At 53.9% G+C, this 15,780-nt stretch overlaps 1 protein-coding gene across 1 annotated transcript in view; it reads right to left on the bottom strand.

Annotated features, from left to right (window-relative positions):
* Positions 1-14,051, bottom strand: part of TTLL6 (tubulin tyrosine ligase like 6) — a 30,318-nt gene extending 16,267 nt beyond the window's left edge. Inside the window, exons 1-7 of the mRNA XM_056127618.1 lie at positions 13,933-14,051; positions 13,662-13,792; positions 10,696-10,852; positions 9,647-9,790; positions 9,086-9,171; positions 3,090-3,315; positions 1,531-1,706 (exon numbers count right to left, since the gene is read on the bottom strand). Coding sequence (XP_055983593.1) covers positions 1,531-1,706; positions 3,090-3,315; positions 9,086-9,171; positions 9,647-9,790; positions 10,696-10,852; positions 13,662-13,792; positions 13,933-13,953 — 941 coding nt within the window. The 5' untranslated portion in view covers positions 13,954-14,051. The remainder of the gene's footprint in view (positions 1-1,530; positions 1,707-3,089; positions 3,316-9,085; positions 9,172-9,646; positions 9,791-10,695; positions 10,853-13,661; positions 13,793-13,932) is intronic.
* Positions 14,052-15,780: the final 1,729 nt, after the last annotated feature.

The following is a 15,780-nucleotide window of genomic DNA, read 5'->3' as shown; positions in this document are numbered from 1 at the left end:
CTGGGGCCCTGTCGGGAGAGGGGCGGCCCTGCTGTCCTGGGCACAGGGGTCAGGCAGGTGACTCAGCAGCAAGGTGACCTCAGGCAGGTCAACTCTCCTGACAGCCTTGGTCTTGTCGGCCCCAGTATTAGGAGCCCCTAGGGCTCGTGCACCCCACCCTACGTGGGCCTTAAGGGTCTGGGGAGGGGGCTGCACCTCCTGACAGACACACAGCCACCCCCATTCCAGAGGCTCAGTGACAGGGAGGGGCTGGCTCTGCCCCATGGTGGCGGGCACTGCACTTCCTCCACACAACTGGCCCCTGCTGGAGGGAGGCAGCTGCTGGACCCGGTTGTTGCTTTGCGAGGCCCTGGTTCTACCATGGCATTCCACCAAAAAACCCCAAACAATTGCAGGGAGGGGAGACGCTGTCTTCAGCCGACATGAGAGGGGGCGAGGGAGGGGTGAGGACAAGACGAACCTTCCTTTTTGCTAAAGTAAAGGGATGAGGCCCAAGAAACTGAGCGTTTGCTGTTTGGGTTCTGTCCCCAACACTGCATGGTCCCCGAGCAGCTCCATGAGTAACTCCCAAGCACTGAGCTAGGAGCATCCCCTGAGTGCTGGGTCTGGCCACAAAACAAAACAAAACAAGCAAAGGTTGTACTTTTTTTTTTCTTTTTGGGCCACATCTCAAAGTGCTCAGGGGTTACTTCTGGCTTTTCACTCAGGAATTATTCCTGGTGGTGTTCAGGCGACTGTACAGGAAGCCAAGGCTTGAACGTGATTGGCCGTGTGCAAGCCAAATTCCCTACCTGCTGTTACTATCGCTGTGGCCCCCAATGTGGTACTTTTTTCTGTTGGTAATTCCAGAGTGTTCGTGTGTGCTATTGATAAACTCGTGAGGTTGGAGCTTGCTCACCGGCTGGGGCACAGGCTTCAACCCTGAAGGTCTAACTTCAATGCCCTGTCTCATATATGGTGCCCCAGGAACCACTGGGAGCAAAATCTGAGCACAAAGCTGGGAGTAGTCCCCAAGCATACAGGCATGGCCCGAAAAACTGAAAAATAAAAAAAAGATTATATGTAAAGTTATGTCTGTAAGAGCCTCCCATCTTATTTGTTTATGCATTGGTTTTAAAGCTGCACCTAGGGGTGGGAATGATAGCACAGCGGGTAGGTCATTTGCCTTGAACGTGGCCAAGCTGGGTTCGAGTCCCAGCATCCCATATGGTCCCCTGAGCACTGCCAGGAGTAATTCCTGAGTGCAGAGACAGGAGTAAACCGGATGTGATTTAAAAAAAAAAAAAGGTTAAAGTTGCACCTGCCTGTGCTCAGGACTTACTTACTCCTGGCTCTGTGCTCGGGGATCACTCCTGGGTGGGGGGCTCACCCGCATGTCAGCTCCATCTGACAGAGAGAAGCTGAGTGTTCATCATTGACAACTGGGCCACGTCACTAGCCAACTGTCAGTGATGACGCAGGTCCTATGGTCCCATCTTCCTGAAGCTGGTACAGGGGCCATGGGGAGCTGCGGGGAGACCTCGCGTGTACCTGATCTCCCGAGACCGGCACTGCTGTAGGTACCGCCCCCGCTGACGCTCCACCTCCAACACTTTCTTTTTGTCACAGCTGCCCAGGTTGATGAGGACCAAGGTGTCGTAGAGTAGACTGTCCTTCACCTCCTTGTCCAGCCAGGAGTCAGTGGAGAAGCTGGGGGAGTGATTGACCTGAGAAAGCAAGAGGGGAGCTGAGGGCAGGAGGCCAAGAGGCCACTTCCGGGAAGCTGCCCAAAGCCACCCTGGGGTCCTGGCTACCGCAGTGAGCCAGAGGGAGGATGGGGGAGGGCTGAAGTCAAGGTGAAGGAAAGGGAAGTGGCACCCTGTCCGAGCTTATCTTCGGTCTTCTTTCCTTGTGACACCAGGGGCAGGGGCGTGGGGTAGGGGCACTTCCTTAGCTCCCCCACCAGCTGATGTGTGTGCCACCCACAGAGCAATGAAGGGGGTTCTTGGGAACTGGGGGATAGAGAGGGTAGGGCGTTCAGGGTCCTGTCTTGGGGCGCAGCGGGGAAGCTGCGTGTGGGAAGGGAAGAGATTCATTCCTGTTCACAGAAAAGCCCCTGATGTCCGGAGCACCCGGGGTTCCCTAGACGCTTCTAGGACACCAGGTGCAGTTTCTTCTTTGTGCTGTTTTGGTTTGGGGGGCCACCCCCAAACTGTGCTCACGGCTTACTCCTGGCTCTGCACTCAGGGCTCACTCCTGGCAGGCTTGGGGAACCATATGGGAGACTCAAACCCAGGCTGCCTGCATGCAAGGCAAGCACCCTACCCACTATAGTATTGCTCGGGCCCTGCTTCCAGAAGTTTCTGAAGGCTTCGTCCACTTTGTTTCCAAATAGCATCCCTCTGGGAACAAGGGCTGGGGATGGAGGGAACAGCAAAGCCCCAGGAAGCCAATCTGGGATTGTGGCTTCCACCCCCTCTCCCCACTGAAGTCTGACCCCACGTCCTCAGCAGTTGCGCCATAGCCCACCCCACTTTGCCCCACTTCACCCCACCCAGCCGCCCAGGCAGAGCCTCGCTCCTCGGGATGCGTCATCTGAATGGCTCTCGTAAGAGGCTGCAGAGGCCCCCTCCAACGGGTCTGAGAAGCCACCACCCTGAGGCTTGTCCTCGTCTTCCTGTCATCACCCCCTGGGTCTGGGGAAGGCTGGAAATGGACCCAGGGCTCCCCACCCCTTCCCGGGGCTGTGAACTGCTGGTACTTGAGACCGAGCGGTCCAAGTCTCTGAGAGACGTGCCAAGCCGCCAGTCTGGTTTGAGGAAGCCTACCCACTTCCTGGGAGACGCCTCTGTTCACGAAAGGCAGCGCTTGTGTGGGCCTTCCTTCCTGGCCTGAGGGACTCGGGCGAGCACCAGGAGCTCTGATTCCCGGCCATCTACCCCCCTCTGGTGGCCACTGCTAGGCACAGGGAGAAGCCGGGGCAGGAAGTGGTGCTGGAAGAAGTGGGTGAAGAAACAGTCCAGCTCTGCTGACAGGCTGGAGGGACGTGTCTGGAGCTGGTGGAGCCCAGGAACAGGGTTCGCCGCGTGCCCGTGCCCAACCCTCCCTACCTCCAGCAGCCAGGGCTTGAGCTTGTGGTCCAACAAAATATCAAAGCCCAGGATCTCGAAGCAGGCGCTGTGGAGCGTGTGGTTGGGGAAGCAGGTGTGGTAGTTGTGCTTGATGATGGGGTGGGCTGAGATGATGGTCTTGATAATGACGTCCTCGATGTCTCTCCAGATCTGCTTCACGTCGTAGCCATGGTCCTCCATGAATGTGTTGAAGGTGGAGAGCTTTCTGGAAGGGAACCACAACCCGTGAGGCCGGCGGCCTACCCCTGGTCACCGTGCGCCGTCAGAATCGGTGGCAGTGGACGGCCGGCAGTCAGGGTGCCTTCACAGAAGGGCAGCCACAGGGTCACACCCCTGCCCCCAGAGACCTGGAGGAGCTGGCTACTCCACCTGAGATCCAGGAAACCCCCGCGGGCTGGGGCAGGGATTGGAGATCTGATGCAGAACATAACAAGTAAATAAAAACCCATTATCTTCTAGCTTGTTTGTACTTTGGTGATGGTTTTTCAACCTCTGGTGTTCATTGAAAGCACTTGGGGAGCCCTTTTAAGAGGGGAGAAGCCTTTTAAGATCATCAACGCCAGGCTCCCACATCAGTTCTCAAAGGGAATTCTGGAGATATCCAAACCACAAAAATCTTGCTTGGGAGATGTCCAAAGGGAAATGGTAGCCCCAGGTCATTTGCACAGGCAGGACTACCCAGTGACCCAAGCAAACCCCAATTCTAGTCTTGGGACTGAAAGTGCCCCTTCCTGGGAGATGGATTAGCTGGCCATCCTCTCCAGGGATAGAGGATATGCCTCAGACAGGGAATTTTTCAGGAGACATAGCAGTCGCCATGAGCCGGGCGAATCTGGCAGGGTCCAGAGGCAACAGTGAGGACGGACACCAAGCCCTGGGTGCAGAGCACATGGGAAGGGCCAGGAGAGAGCTCAGAGGCGGGAGCACAGGTCTGCTTTGATCCCCACTCTGCTGACCCCCTGCACCACCAGACCCAAATAGCATCATACTTCTGAGCATTGAACCATCCGGCCTGATTAGTATTCCGAGGAGTGGCCCCCACCAGGACCCCTGAACACTGCTTGTGAGACATACCTTTCTAAACAGGGAAAGTATAAGTATGGGAGAAGACGCTAAGAAATAAAGTATAAGGAGAATGAGAAGACAAGAGACCTCGCTCAGCAAGCACGTGACAGAACTCTCTGGACCCAAGTCACTGGAGTCCAAACAGGTGGGGGCGCCCCAGCACCTGCCTTCCCCGCCTGAGGCCATAAGTGCGGCCACTGCCCACTAGGTGGACTGTAATCCCCGTGGCGCTGCAGGGATGGACCCTGACACACATGACCAAGTGTATCCCCTATACACTGCAACCAAATGTGCAAGGTCCACAATCAAGTGTATGAGCTCCAGTCAGCTCAGCAACCTCAGCACCAGACGGTCAATGCAGGGAAGAGCTGCCCTGTCACGGAAAGCCTAAGGGCCACTTGGGGAGACAACACACTCAGGACACAAGTCACGATGCATTTCCATGAAGACAATAAGCAACAGCCCCTGACTCCCGAGACACACATTGTCTCATTCTCCCCACCGTTTGCAGGGAATGGAATGGAATCTGGGAATCAGTGCTGTGCATGAATGGATTTTCCAGACCATTCGATATCAGTCCTTTCGAGTGGGGGGAAAAAAAAAGTATTTCACTTGCCCAATGGGAAATGAATTTTCTCAGGGTGATTGCAGTCTTCCTCACCTTCTCATATCACAATATGACTTGACCTTTTCTTAACGGCGCCAGCATGTCACAATGAACTCCGCACCATGGCTGCCAATGTATGATTCATCGTGCCCATTGGCTCCTCGTGCCAGGTGCCTGAGAGATGAGGAGCAGCCTGTTCTGACCTAGAGGCCAGCCAGGGTTCCCACATTTCTGTCTCCTTCCCTATGGTCAGGTCTTTGCTCTTACTGGGTCTGTGGCCAGGAGGGGCATTTCCTGTCTAAAAAGATGGGGAGGCACTGGAGCAATGGCACAGCTGGTAGGGAGTTTGCCTTGCACGTGGCTGATCCAGGTTCTATTCCCAGCATCCCACATGGTCCCCTGAGCACCGCTAGGAGTAATTCCTGAGTGCATGAGCCAGGAGTAACCCCTGTGCATCGCCGGGTGTGACCCAAAAAAGCAAAAAAAAAAAAAAGATGGGGAGGAGGGGCTGAACCGATAGTACAGCAGTTAAGGCATTTGCCTTGCACACGGCCGACCCGGGTTCAATCCCCAGCATCCCATATGGTCCCCCGAGCACCACCACCAGGAGTGGTTCCAGAGCCAGAAGTAACCCCTGAGCATTGCTGGGTGTGACCCAAAAAGATAAAAAAAAGATGGGGAGGGGACCAGGACCATGGATGTGGCTTGGTGGCCAAGGGTCTTTCACAGGCTAGCACTGCCCTACATTGCCAAGCGTGATCCCGTTGGCACTGCTGTTGCAGCCACAGCAAATCTACAATCTCTGGCACACTGCAGCCAGTAGGCCTGGGCACCAGAGCTGAGTGTGTGACCCTGGACATCACAACAATGACAACAAAGGGGAGGGAACGGGAGGAAAGATGGGAAGGAGGAAGAGGAAAAGGAGAAACGAAATGGAGGGTGAGCAGGAAGAACTCAGCAATATGAGAAGCTCCTGGAAGGCCCAGGCCCCAGCTAGCCCTCCAGGGGTCACAGCTCAAGCAGGCATACATGACCAGCAGATGCACGGGGCAAAGAGCACACACAGAGGCTGAAGTTCACAAGGACAAAGGTGGAAAGATACTCCCATCTCACGGCTGGTTCCTGGACAGAGAACCCAACTGTCTCATCTTAGAGAAGATGGAATGGAGAAGATGGGTCTCACCTACTCTGCAGTGATTAGGTGGCTGGACCCACACCTAGAAACAGATTGGAGAAGGCAACACGGAAGCTTAGAAAGACAAAAGAAGGGCCTTCAAGGGTGTCCTTCCATGATTTTGGTGGGAACTAAGCATGTGAAGACCTGTACAGTGAATGTGAACAAGAGTGCCCTAGTACACTACCCAGAAGCAAATAGACCAGGCAGCACTGCCTAGTGGTTAGGGGAATAGTTTTGGGAGCTAAAGGGCTGAGGGAGGTTTGAATTCTAGCTCTACTACTTCCCATCTCCAGAAACTTGGACAAGTCACCGAACCTTTAAGCACTTTAGTTTTCTAAAATCCAAAATCAGAATGATAATCGTAATGCCTACTTGCTAGTGATGAAAGTGCTGGTAATGGTGGCAATGGCAATGGTGGTATTGGTGGTGATGGCTCTTGGTATTGGTGATGGTGGTAGTAAAGCTATGAGAATTGAGTCATGTAAATTGCTTAGTACAGTCTTTGGCATTCAACAAGAGAGGAGCTCAAGAAGTTAAAAGTTGGCTCTTCATGTGATAGTAATAATAGTGGGAAATTGGGTCTGATCAAGTTACTGTTGGTTTAGTGGCGCTTCAGTTGTATTTGAACTTAATGCTCGAGATACCTAAGAGCACACTGGTTACCTGAGCATGAGAGCAACGAGAATTCAGAATGATGATACGACAGCATATGTGCTCTGGGTGGATCATATATACTCGTGTGAGAGATATGTGAAGTCTGGTCACACACATCATCTCAAAAGATCCTTACAACTTATCTGTGAGGTGGGCCTGTGAGGGTCAACATTTTAATACAGTATTTCGAAGACGAGAGAGTGAGGTTGAGAGAGGTGAAGCAGCAGCACCTGATGCAGGGCGGTGGGCACAGATGTGAGGCAGGAAGGAACTCTGGGGTCTGGTTCAGGGGACACCTGAAGCACACTCCTAGGATTCAGTGCCTCTCTGGAGGGGGAGACATCCCTGCTGACCCAGATGTGCCAATCCTGTGCAGCAGAGGATAGAGATTCAGGAGTTGGGCAGAAGGAACTCAGAGAGGCAGAGACTAGTGAGGAAACAAGTAACTGCTAGAGGTGAAGGTCTGGGGAGAACAGAGTGTTGAGTGCTGAAGCCAGGCCTGCGGCGCCAGGAAGGAAGAGGCCTGAGGTGAGGAGCTGGAGGTCTGAAGAACACGCCACACCCACACCCTCGCCCTGGGCCTCACAATGTTCACTCTGCCACTGCCAACACCTGCTGCTGAGGTATTCAGTTCTCTCAAGAGGAGGCAAACGGGCCGTCTGACCCCACGCCCTTACACTGAGGGGTTTCCCGCATGGCCATGCACGTCTCCCAGGAAGCTCCCAGGTGGGTATCTCATGTCCGTCCCTCATTTTCCAGACCAAGAGCTGGGGACTCAGGGACACTGACTTGGATGAGCTTCTTCATCAGCGAGAGTCGGAGCCTCAATGAACAGGCCACAGGCAGGGGATGGGTTGTCCCCGCACCCCAGTCACTGCCAGTTGAGGAAGAGGGAGAGTCGGGGCCCAGAAAGGCAGCTGGTGTCTTCTGAAAAGGCAAGATGGTCTTCTCCCAGCCCAATACAACCCCTCGGGGGCTTGTCCTAGTCATGTTTCCGTTGGGTCTCTGGAACTCTGCCCCTGAGGGAGGACGGTTTCCTGAAGCCAGAGGGTCCCTGAGGCAGGAGGAAGCATAGCGGCTGCAGAGCCTGGGAAGTCCCGTTGTCTTGGCCAGTGCCAGCCTCCAGCTCTAGGACCTTGGGCAACCAACTCGGACCTCTCAGAGATGAACTTTCTCACCCACCTCCCAGCTCTTCACTCACTAAGGGCAGTTATCCCGCCTTTGCCAATGTGCTATGAAGACTCAGTAGGAAAAAACACACAGAAAAGCACCCAGACCAGCTCCTTCACCCCCACCCCCAATAGGAAGCTCCAGAACTGCCTCTTCCTGCTTTTCCTCCCCTCCACCATTTTTTTTCCCTTTTTAGTGAAGGGAGCACCCAAGCAGTGCTGAGGGGTCCCAAGCCAGTTGCATCAACACTTGGGTCCTGAGATGTGGCACTGCTCAAATCCAGTGCTGGAGACCACCATGGCTTTACCCAGCAGTGCTCAGAAGAACATGAGGCACACAGGGATCAAACTCACGTTCTTGCATACGCAAGACATATGTCTCAGACCTCTGAGTCACATCCCCAGCCCTCTCTTGCCCCTTCAGCTGGTCCTATTCACATCATTCACTTCCCCCTTCTCTTTTCTTTTTCTTGGGCTTTTGGGGTCATTCTCTGTGATGCTGCTCAGAGGTTCCTCTTGGCTCTGCACTCAGGAATCACTCCTGGTGGTGCTCAGGGAACCATATGGGATTCTGGGGCTTGAACCTGGGTTGGCCACATGCAAGGCAAATGCACTCCCCACTGTGCTATCACTCCAGTCCTGACTCCCCCCGCCCTCTTAAAATCCATGTGGGACAGGCTAGACAGCAACGTGAGGAGAGGCATCACATGGGGAGTCACGGCTGGGCACGCTTCACATGTCGCCTCCTTCTGGGGAAGATGAAAGGACTCTGGCCCCAGGGCCACATGTCACATGGCACACCAGATCCGGGTGACACATCGTTTGAGAATCTCTATTAGAGTAACATGTGTGGCACTCCCCTGCCCCAAACAAAGGCCATGGAACAAACTACTCGGCACAGCCTTCTCTCCTGCCAGACTCATGATCAGTAAATATGTTGGTTTGGAGATGTTGGAAGGCACAACTGTAATAAAAGTCTGCTTTGGGATGTGTGTTCATGCATGTGGTGTGTGTATGCGTGTGTGCATGTTTGTGCATGTGTGTGTGTGTGTGTGTGTGTGTGTGTCCTGCTGGGGAAACAGTCCGTTTCTCTCACTTCCTTTCAACCTCCTTGGGTTTACGATGTGGCCTTCTTTTAATGATTAACAGCCAGCAGGCAGAAATGAAAGAGACGACGCAGGGTTCAGACATAGAGAAATAAGTTTGTGGAACCGCATGCCCCAAGATAGCATCCCCCGGGGCAGTGTCTCAGGGACAGCTGAGGCGTTGGGGACTGGGAAGTGAGGGGAAGCCACAGCCTTACCTCTTGCTGCCAGAGTGGTCATCTTGGATGAAATTGGAGCTGTGCTTATTAATGGAATAATTGGTCAGGTGCATGCAGATATCATCCTGGGGAAAGAGACACAAGCCTGTGGGCCCAGAGGAAGGCAAAACCTCCTTCTTGGCTCAGAACCTCCACAGCCTCCAGGCTGACCGAGGGAAAGAAAGGGGGTGTCAGAGGGCTGCTCCCGCTGGCAAAACAGGAGCAGGAGGGGTGTCCTGCAGCTCCTCCTGACTGGATGGTGGCCGCAGGGGTCACTGGAAGTATGGGGGGGGGTGCAACCCCAACCTGGCTGAGTCCCAGACTTCCCTCTTTCTAGCTATGTGGCCTGGGACAAGTCCTTTATTTGATCTGGGTTTAATTTCTTCACCAGTCAAGTGGAGGGACTGACCCCCACTTCTGAGGGCTCTTGGGAGGGTCCAATGACAAAATAAATGCAATCCGACTCAACACAGAATGGGGTCCCCAAACCCCAGTCTGGAGAAGATGAATCCAGCTAGTCTTCATCCTGCAAAGGTCAGGGGACGAGCCCCCTGAGCTCACCAGGTTGTCTGTGCAAGGGTGGGAGTAGGAGGTCGTGGCAAAGCGGGCCAGCCCCTCGTTGTACACAAAAATCCTGAGGGGGTCACAGGAGGTCATCAGCACGTAAATTCGAAGGTCAAACTTGAACCCATCGATGATGAAGGGCTGGGGAAGAGAAGACATTCACATACAAGCATCCAGGAGAACTCACACTTGCCCATCACTGGCCAGTCATGGCACTGTGGAGGGCAGCTCCCACAGGGCCTGCTGTCACAGAGCTGAGGCATGGCCAGGGTGTGGGCTCGGTGATCCCCATGTGACTTTGCAGAAGTCATATAGCACTTGTCCCTTGGCTCCCTGATCCCTGGGGGGCTCAGAGCAGCCTGGCTGAGTGCCCTCCTGGTTGAAGGCCATGTCCCTCTCCAGAAGCACTAACGTCACAATTTGGCAAGAGGCCTCCGCACCCCCGACAATGCTGACCTGCTTACTAGCAGGCTCCCCCTACCCCCCACCCCCAAGTCTCCCTACATTGGGCTTGATCAATGTTTCTCAAAATGGGGGCCATAAGGCAGCCCCCAGGATATTTCCCAAATTTCATCAATGGAAAGGCCATGCCACAAGACTAGTGGGTCAGCCAGTAGGACAGGGAGACTACAGGAAAGAGACTACAGGATTGGGGAAAGGTGGAGAAACGCCAGGCTAGACTGCTGTGGCCTCTGACCTCCAGTCAAGGAGAAAAGCAACTGCCCTTTTCTCTCCTGAATGCCCCACTCCTGGATAAGGTGGGGCCGCCACAGGCCCCAGTTGCTGTCTCGATTGCCATCTGTCAGAGGTAAGGTAGGGCCAGAGCAACTGACAAGAATATGACGGTGGTGGACTCTGGCCCGGGCACCCGGCCCATCCCTGGTGAGAAGGTGTGGTCTGACAAAAGTCCGAGGGAGGCAGGAGTCAGGACTCGGGCCGGGGGGGGGGGGGGGGGGCCTCCTCCCGTCCCCTGCCCTCGCGCCCTCAGATCGCATCCCGCCCCTGCATAGCTGGAGCTGGGGGTACTGTCGGCGATGAGGAAGTACCTTTGAAATATAGAGCTGACAGATCATGTCTTCCCCCGGTTTGATTTCTTTCACTGTCCGCGTGATGAAGATACCTCTCCCCTGGCAGCCTGAATCTGGCTTGCAAATGTAGGTCTTACTTTTTCTGGACCTGCTGTAGTTCTGCAGATCTCCCCAGCTAGCAGAAAGGGAGGGAACAAGATAAACCTTTAGCTGGAGAGAGCTGCGGCATTTACAACGACAAAGAGGGTGGAAGCTGGAGCAATGGTTCAGTGGCTGGGGTGCTCACCTTGCATCGTCCCTCCTAAGCCCCGCCAGGAGTGAACCCTGAGCACAGAGCCAGGAGTAAGCCCTGAACACTGCCAGGTGTACCCCCCAAACCACCACCACAACAAAAAGAACATCGAATGGAGCAGCACCTGTGAAACTTATAGAGGCAGGGAGGATGGCAAGGGAAGACAGCGACACATACAGGGGGTTGGGGAGGAATCTGTGTCCTGGTTATTTTGGGGAGGGAGGGTTCTCTCAAACAGTGCTCAGGGGTCCCCTAGGCCACTCCCAATGATACACAACCAACCAGACCTGATAGTTCCTTGCTCAGCTTGGCTATGCTTTGTGCTTTGGACTGTATGGTTCAGACTGTGCTGTTTGGACCCAGCAGCAATGGGGGCCTCCTGGATACTCCTGGTAGTGCTCAGGGGCCTTCAGGGGCTGCCAACAGTGCTCTGGGGGCCATGCGGGGCTATGCATGGTGCAGACTTGGGTCTCAGTGCACACCTGGCATGTGTCTCTGTCCACTGAGTTATCTCATTGGCCCTCAGGTATTGACTGTTCTTCAGGCAATACCATTTACCAGTTCTGTGGCCCTTTGTCAGGATGTGACCTCACTGTGCCTCCATCCTGCCTCGCATGGTGGTCAGTCACCCAACACTGTGGCAGCAAGGTGGGGTTCCATGCATATCCGATAGAAGTAGCAAGATGCCAGTTGTTTGGTTTTCTGGGTTTGCAGTTGGAAGATCTGGAGTTGGAGGCTTGGCCTGAGCTCCAGCAAAGGGTGAAATCTGGGCAGCCAGTGTGAGAGAGCAGACACTACTATCTCTGAGGCTACTTTATTTTTTTTTTAATTTTTTAAAAAATATTTTAATGGATCTCCATGAGATACAATTACAGACTTACAAGCTTTCGTGATTACATTTCAGTCATGCAATGATCAAGTACCCATCTCTCCACCAGTGCTCATTCTCCACCACCAATGTTCCCAGTATCCCTCCTACCCTCTCCCATCACCCCCGCCCCGCCTCTGTGGCAGGCACATTCCCTTTTACTCTCTCTCTCCTTTGGGTGTTATGGTTTGCAATATGGGTACTAAGTGGCCATCATGTTCAGTCCATAGTCTACTTTCTGAGGGTACTTTAAAGAAAGATTATTCGGAAGAAGAAAACAATATGATTGTAAGTCATCTGGCTATAGTTCCTATTTGAACTCATCAATAGGAACTGTATTTTGCCTTCTTTCCACATCCAACTGTGCTCAGGGTTTATCCTGGCTCTATGCTTAGGGATCACTCCTGGCATGGTTTGGGGGACCATATGAAAGAAGGGCCAGGGATAGGACCCCAGGTGGGCCTTGTGCAAGGTCTTACCCACTATACTATCTCTCTGTCTCACTAGTTGATTTTTGTTGGGGGGAGGGGTCACATACAGTGGTGCTCAGGGTTTACTCCCAGTTCTGCACTCAGGAATCACTCCTGGCAGGGCTTGGGGGACCGACCATATGGGGTGTTGGGGATCCAACTTGGATTAACTGCATGCAAGGTAAGCATCCTACCTGCTGAACTATCGCTCTGATCCTACTAGTTGATTGCTTGTTTGGGGGCCATACCCAGTGGGTGCTCAGGGGATCATATAAAATGCTCTGGTTGGCCCTGTACAAGGCAAGCACCCTCCTTGCTGTAATGTCACTCCAGGCCACTAGTCAGTGTTTTAATTCAGAGGAGCCATTGTCCATAATGTTCCTCATCATTCAGAAAGTCAGAGGCACCTGAGAAGCCCAGTGGCATGTACCTTTCCTTTGACATTGCTTTGATACCCAGGAAATTGTCCCGGACAAGCCAGGAAAGTCTGGAACCCCTGAGCTTTGGATTCAGGAAGCACAGGATGGAGGAACCTCTCAGGTCTCTAATTTTGATGACGATCCTCCAATCCTCCTGGACCTCATCTTTATTGAAAGGGGCACATCCAACACTGCTGGAACCTACTCCCTGCTCTGTGCACAGGGGTGACTCCCAGTGGTGCTCAGGGTACCCTGCAGTGCTAGGGATCAAAGCAGGAAGTGCCTTACTCCTAGTACTTCTTTCTCCTCCATCTCTCCATAGCCACGACCAGATTGGACTCAGGTCATGTTTCTGTCATGTCACACCTCTTTTAAAGGCATATAGTCCTGTGTAGTTTATGCACCAAGATGGATGTCCAGTTTTAAGATGGATAAAATGGGAATCCAGATGTAAGGGTACAGACACCAGGCATCCCTTCCTTCTCCTGCCCTGGCCTCTAACCATGATCTCACTCCTTCCAGGGCCTCTCGCTCCTTCACCATCCAGGAACTGCATAGCTAAAAGGTAGGGACAGGAGGCAGAGCTCAAAGAGCTGAAATTCCTGCTTTGCAGGCTGGAAGCTTGGGCTGTAGCTCTGACACCGCATGCCCCTCCCTGTCTCCAGGTACTACCGGGAGGGGCCTCCAAAGCACTGATGCTCAACAGCTTTCAGAACCAAATCTGACCCAAGAGGCTGGCACAGACCCCAAGACATCCCAGCCCCTCAATGTCACCTCACTTTGTTTCTCAACTCTAGAACAAGTTGAGGTTGGGGGGAAAGAGGGAGGTAGGTGGGAGTGCAGAGAGGAAGGGAAAGTAGCAATCACAGAAACAAGGGCAGGAGGGAAAAACTGGGATGGTAAGGAGAGAAGGGAGCACACAGGCAGGCACTCACTCGACAGGAAGACACCAGGTCCTGGGGAAAAAGTGGAAATCTTTCGGGAACATCTTCAACATGCGGTTCATATTCCTGGCTAGTAAGTCCTTGCGGCAGATTTCATTCATCCCCGGGAAGTGATTGATTTTCTGCGAGGGAAGGCAGAATTGGTGATGACGGTGGGAAGGGGGGAGGGGTACCCCAGAAGCTCGCTCAGGGGACAATCATACACTGTAGGGTGGGGAGTTGATGCCACACACATTCTGAGTACCAGCTGCAACCCAGATACCTGGTAACTTTTCATCTCCATCACCCGCTCCAGTGACACCGAGAAGTCGGTCCAGTAGAGGGTCCAGTCATCGTTTTCCCCGCCCTCCCGCAGGCCATACTGCTGGGCCGCCCTCCGCACTGCACAGAGGAACCAGAGAGGCGCTTAGCCCAGGGAGCCGGGGCGAGCAGGTGGAGGGGAGGTATCTAGGGGTTCCCAAGCACTGAGGCCAGACACCTTGGCTTCCTGGAACCAGAAGGTCATCTTGCCCCTAGGTGGTCCACCCTTGCCAGAAAAGGAAGGGGAAGGGTGCCTGGAGGGCTTCGGGAGAACACAATTCTAGGGGCTGGAGAGATGGTTCCGTGGGCTGAGCACACAGCTTGGCAATGCGGGAGGCCGGGATTCAATCCCCAAGCACTGTCCAATCCCCTAAAGCACAGAGTCGGGAAGTAGACCCCCATCTATACCGGCCCGGCCCCCAAAACAAAGAACATGATCCTGGTGATCCCTATGGTTTATCAGAGATAAACTGTCCGCCTCGGCTTCCCCTGGCCTGGTAGCCAGCCTCTGGCTCTCTGCCAAACACAGCTCTTGCATGTTCAGGGAATATAAACTAAGCCTTCACATCAGTCTGAGTCAGGCTTAATTAGGGAGCGACATTGACAGGAAAAAGAAAATTAAACAAGATATTTCAACACCACAGATGTTGTCACATCCCTCGTGCCCTGTCCCTGTTGGGTTTTTTTTTTTTTATGGCCAGAGCTGACTCCGATGCAAACCCATAGGCCTTCCAGCGCCAAGAAGGAAGCCAAGCCTGTTAGAGACCTCGGCGCAGCTTCAAACTCAGGAGTGGACAAATGACAGCACTGCGCTCCATAGCACCAGGCAGGTCTTGTGGGGCGGGGTGGGGGCTCCCGCGCACCGTGTGGGCTGCAAAGAGCCACTAACTCCAGCCGCAGCGGCTCCCGGCCGTCCCTCCGCAGAGCTCACGAGAAAAGCCAGAGTTCTGGTGTATGGTTTGGGTCATGGCCTTCTAGGCATGAGGCTCCCGCAGATCTGTGTTTAGTTTGTTTTGTGGACATACCCAGCAGTGCTGGGGGCTGGGTGGGTGGGGGACAGAACCTGGGTGCAAGGCTAGCACCTTACCCATGTCTTATCTCTCTGACCCTCACAGAGCTAGGTGGGCTGGAAGGAGACAAACCAAGAAACGCCCCTTTCACTCCAAAGAAGAGTCTAAAATGAGGAGGGTGGGGCAAGAATACAGAGGAGGGGGCTAGAGTGATAGCACAGCGGGTAGGGTGTTTGCCTTGCTTGTGGCCAACCTGGGTTTGATTCCCAGCATCCCATATGGTCTCCTAAGCACCACCAGGAGCAATTCCTGAGTGCAGAGCCAGGAGCAACCCCTGAGGATCACTGGGTGTGACCCAAAAAGCAAATTAAAAAAAAAAAAAAGAGTACAGCGGATAGGTGTTTGCCTTGCACGTGATTAACCAGGTTCGATCCCCAGCATCCCAGAGGGTCCCCCAAGCACCCCCAGGAGTGATTCCGAAGTGCAGAGGAGTAACCCGTGGAACTGCTGAGCATCACCAGATGTGGCTCAAAAAAGAAAATTAAAAAGGAAAAAAAGATACTAAAGTGACCCTTCCCAAGGCCTGGAGGCAACACGGAGGGGGGGGGCGGGGGGCGCCCTTGATGCAGATCCCCTGACACGCTACTTACCACTCTCATAGCGGCAGTTGGATAGGTTGATCACCAATCATCTGGAAAAGAGAAGAAGGAAAGCAGCAAGACAGAGACAGGCACCTGCCAGGGCAGGCGTCTCCAGAAACACCCCGTCCCCGGTGGGGCTGCAGAAACCTGCCGCCCCGA

This window comes from Sorex fumeus, unplaced genomic scaffold, assembly GCF_029834395.1.
Source record: "Sorex fumeus unplaced genomic scaffold, SorFum_2.1 ptg000063l, whole genome shotgun sequence".
Taxonomy (NCBI): Eukaryota; Metazoa; Chordata; class Mammalia; order Eulipotyphla; family Soricidae; genus Sorex; species Sorex fumeus.
Note: the sequence above shows the minus strand (reverse complement) of the source record. Positions and strands in the feature narration are given on the sequence as shown.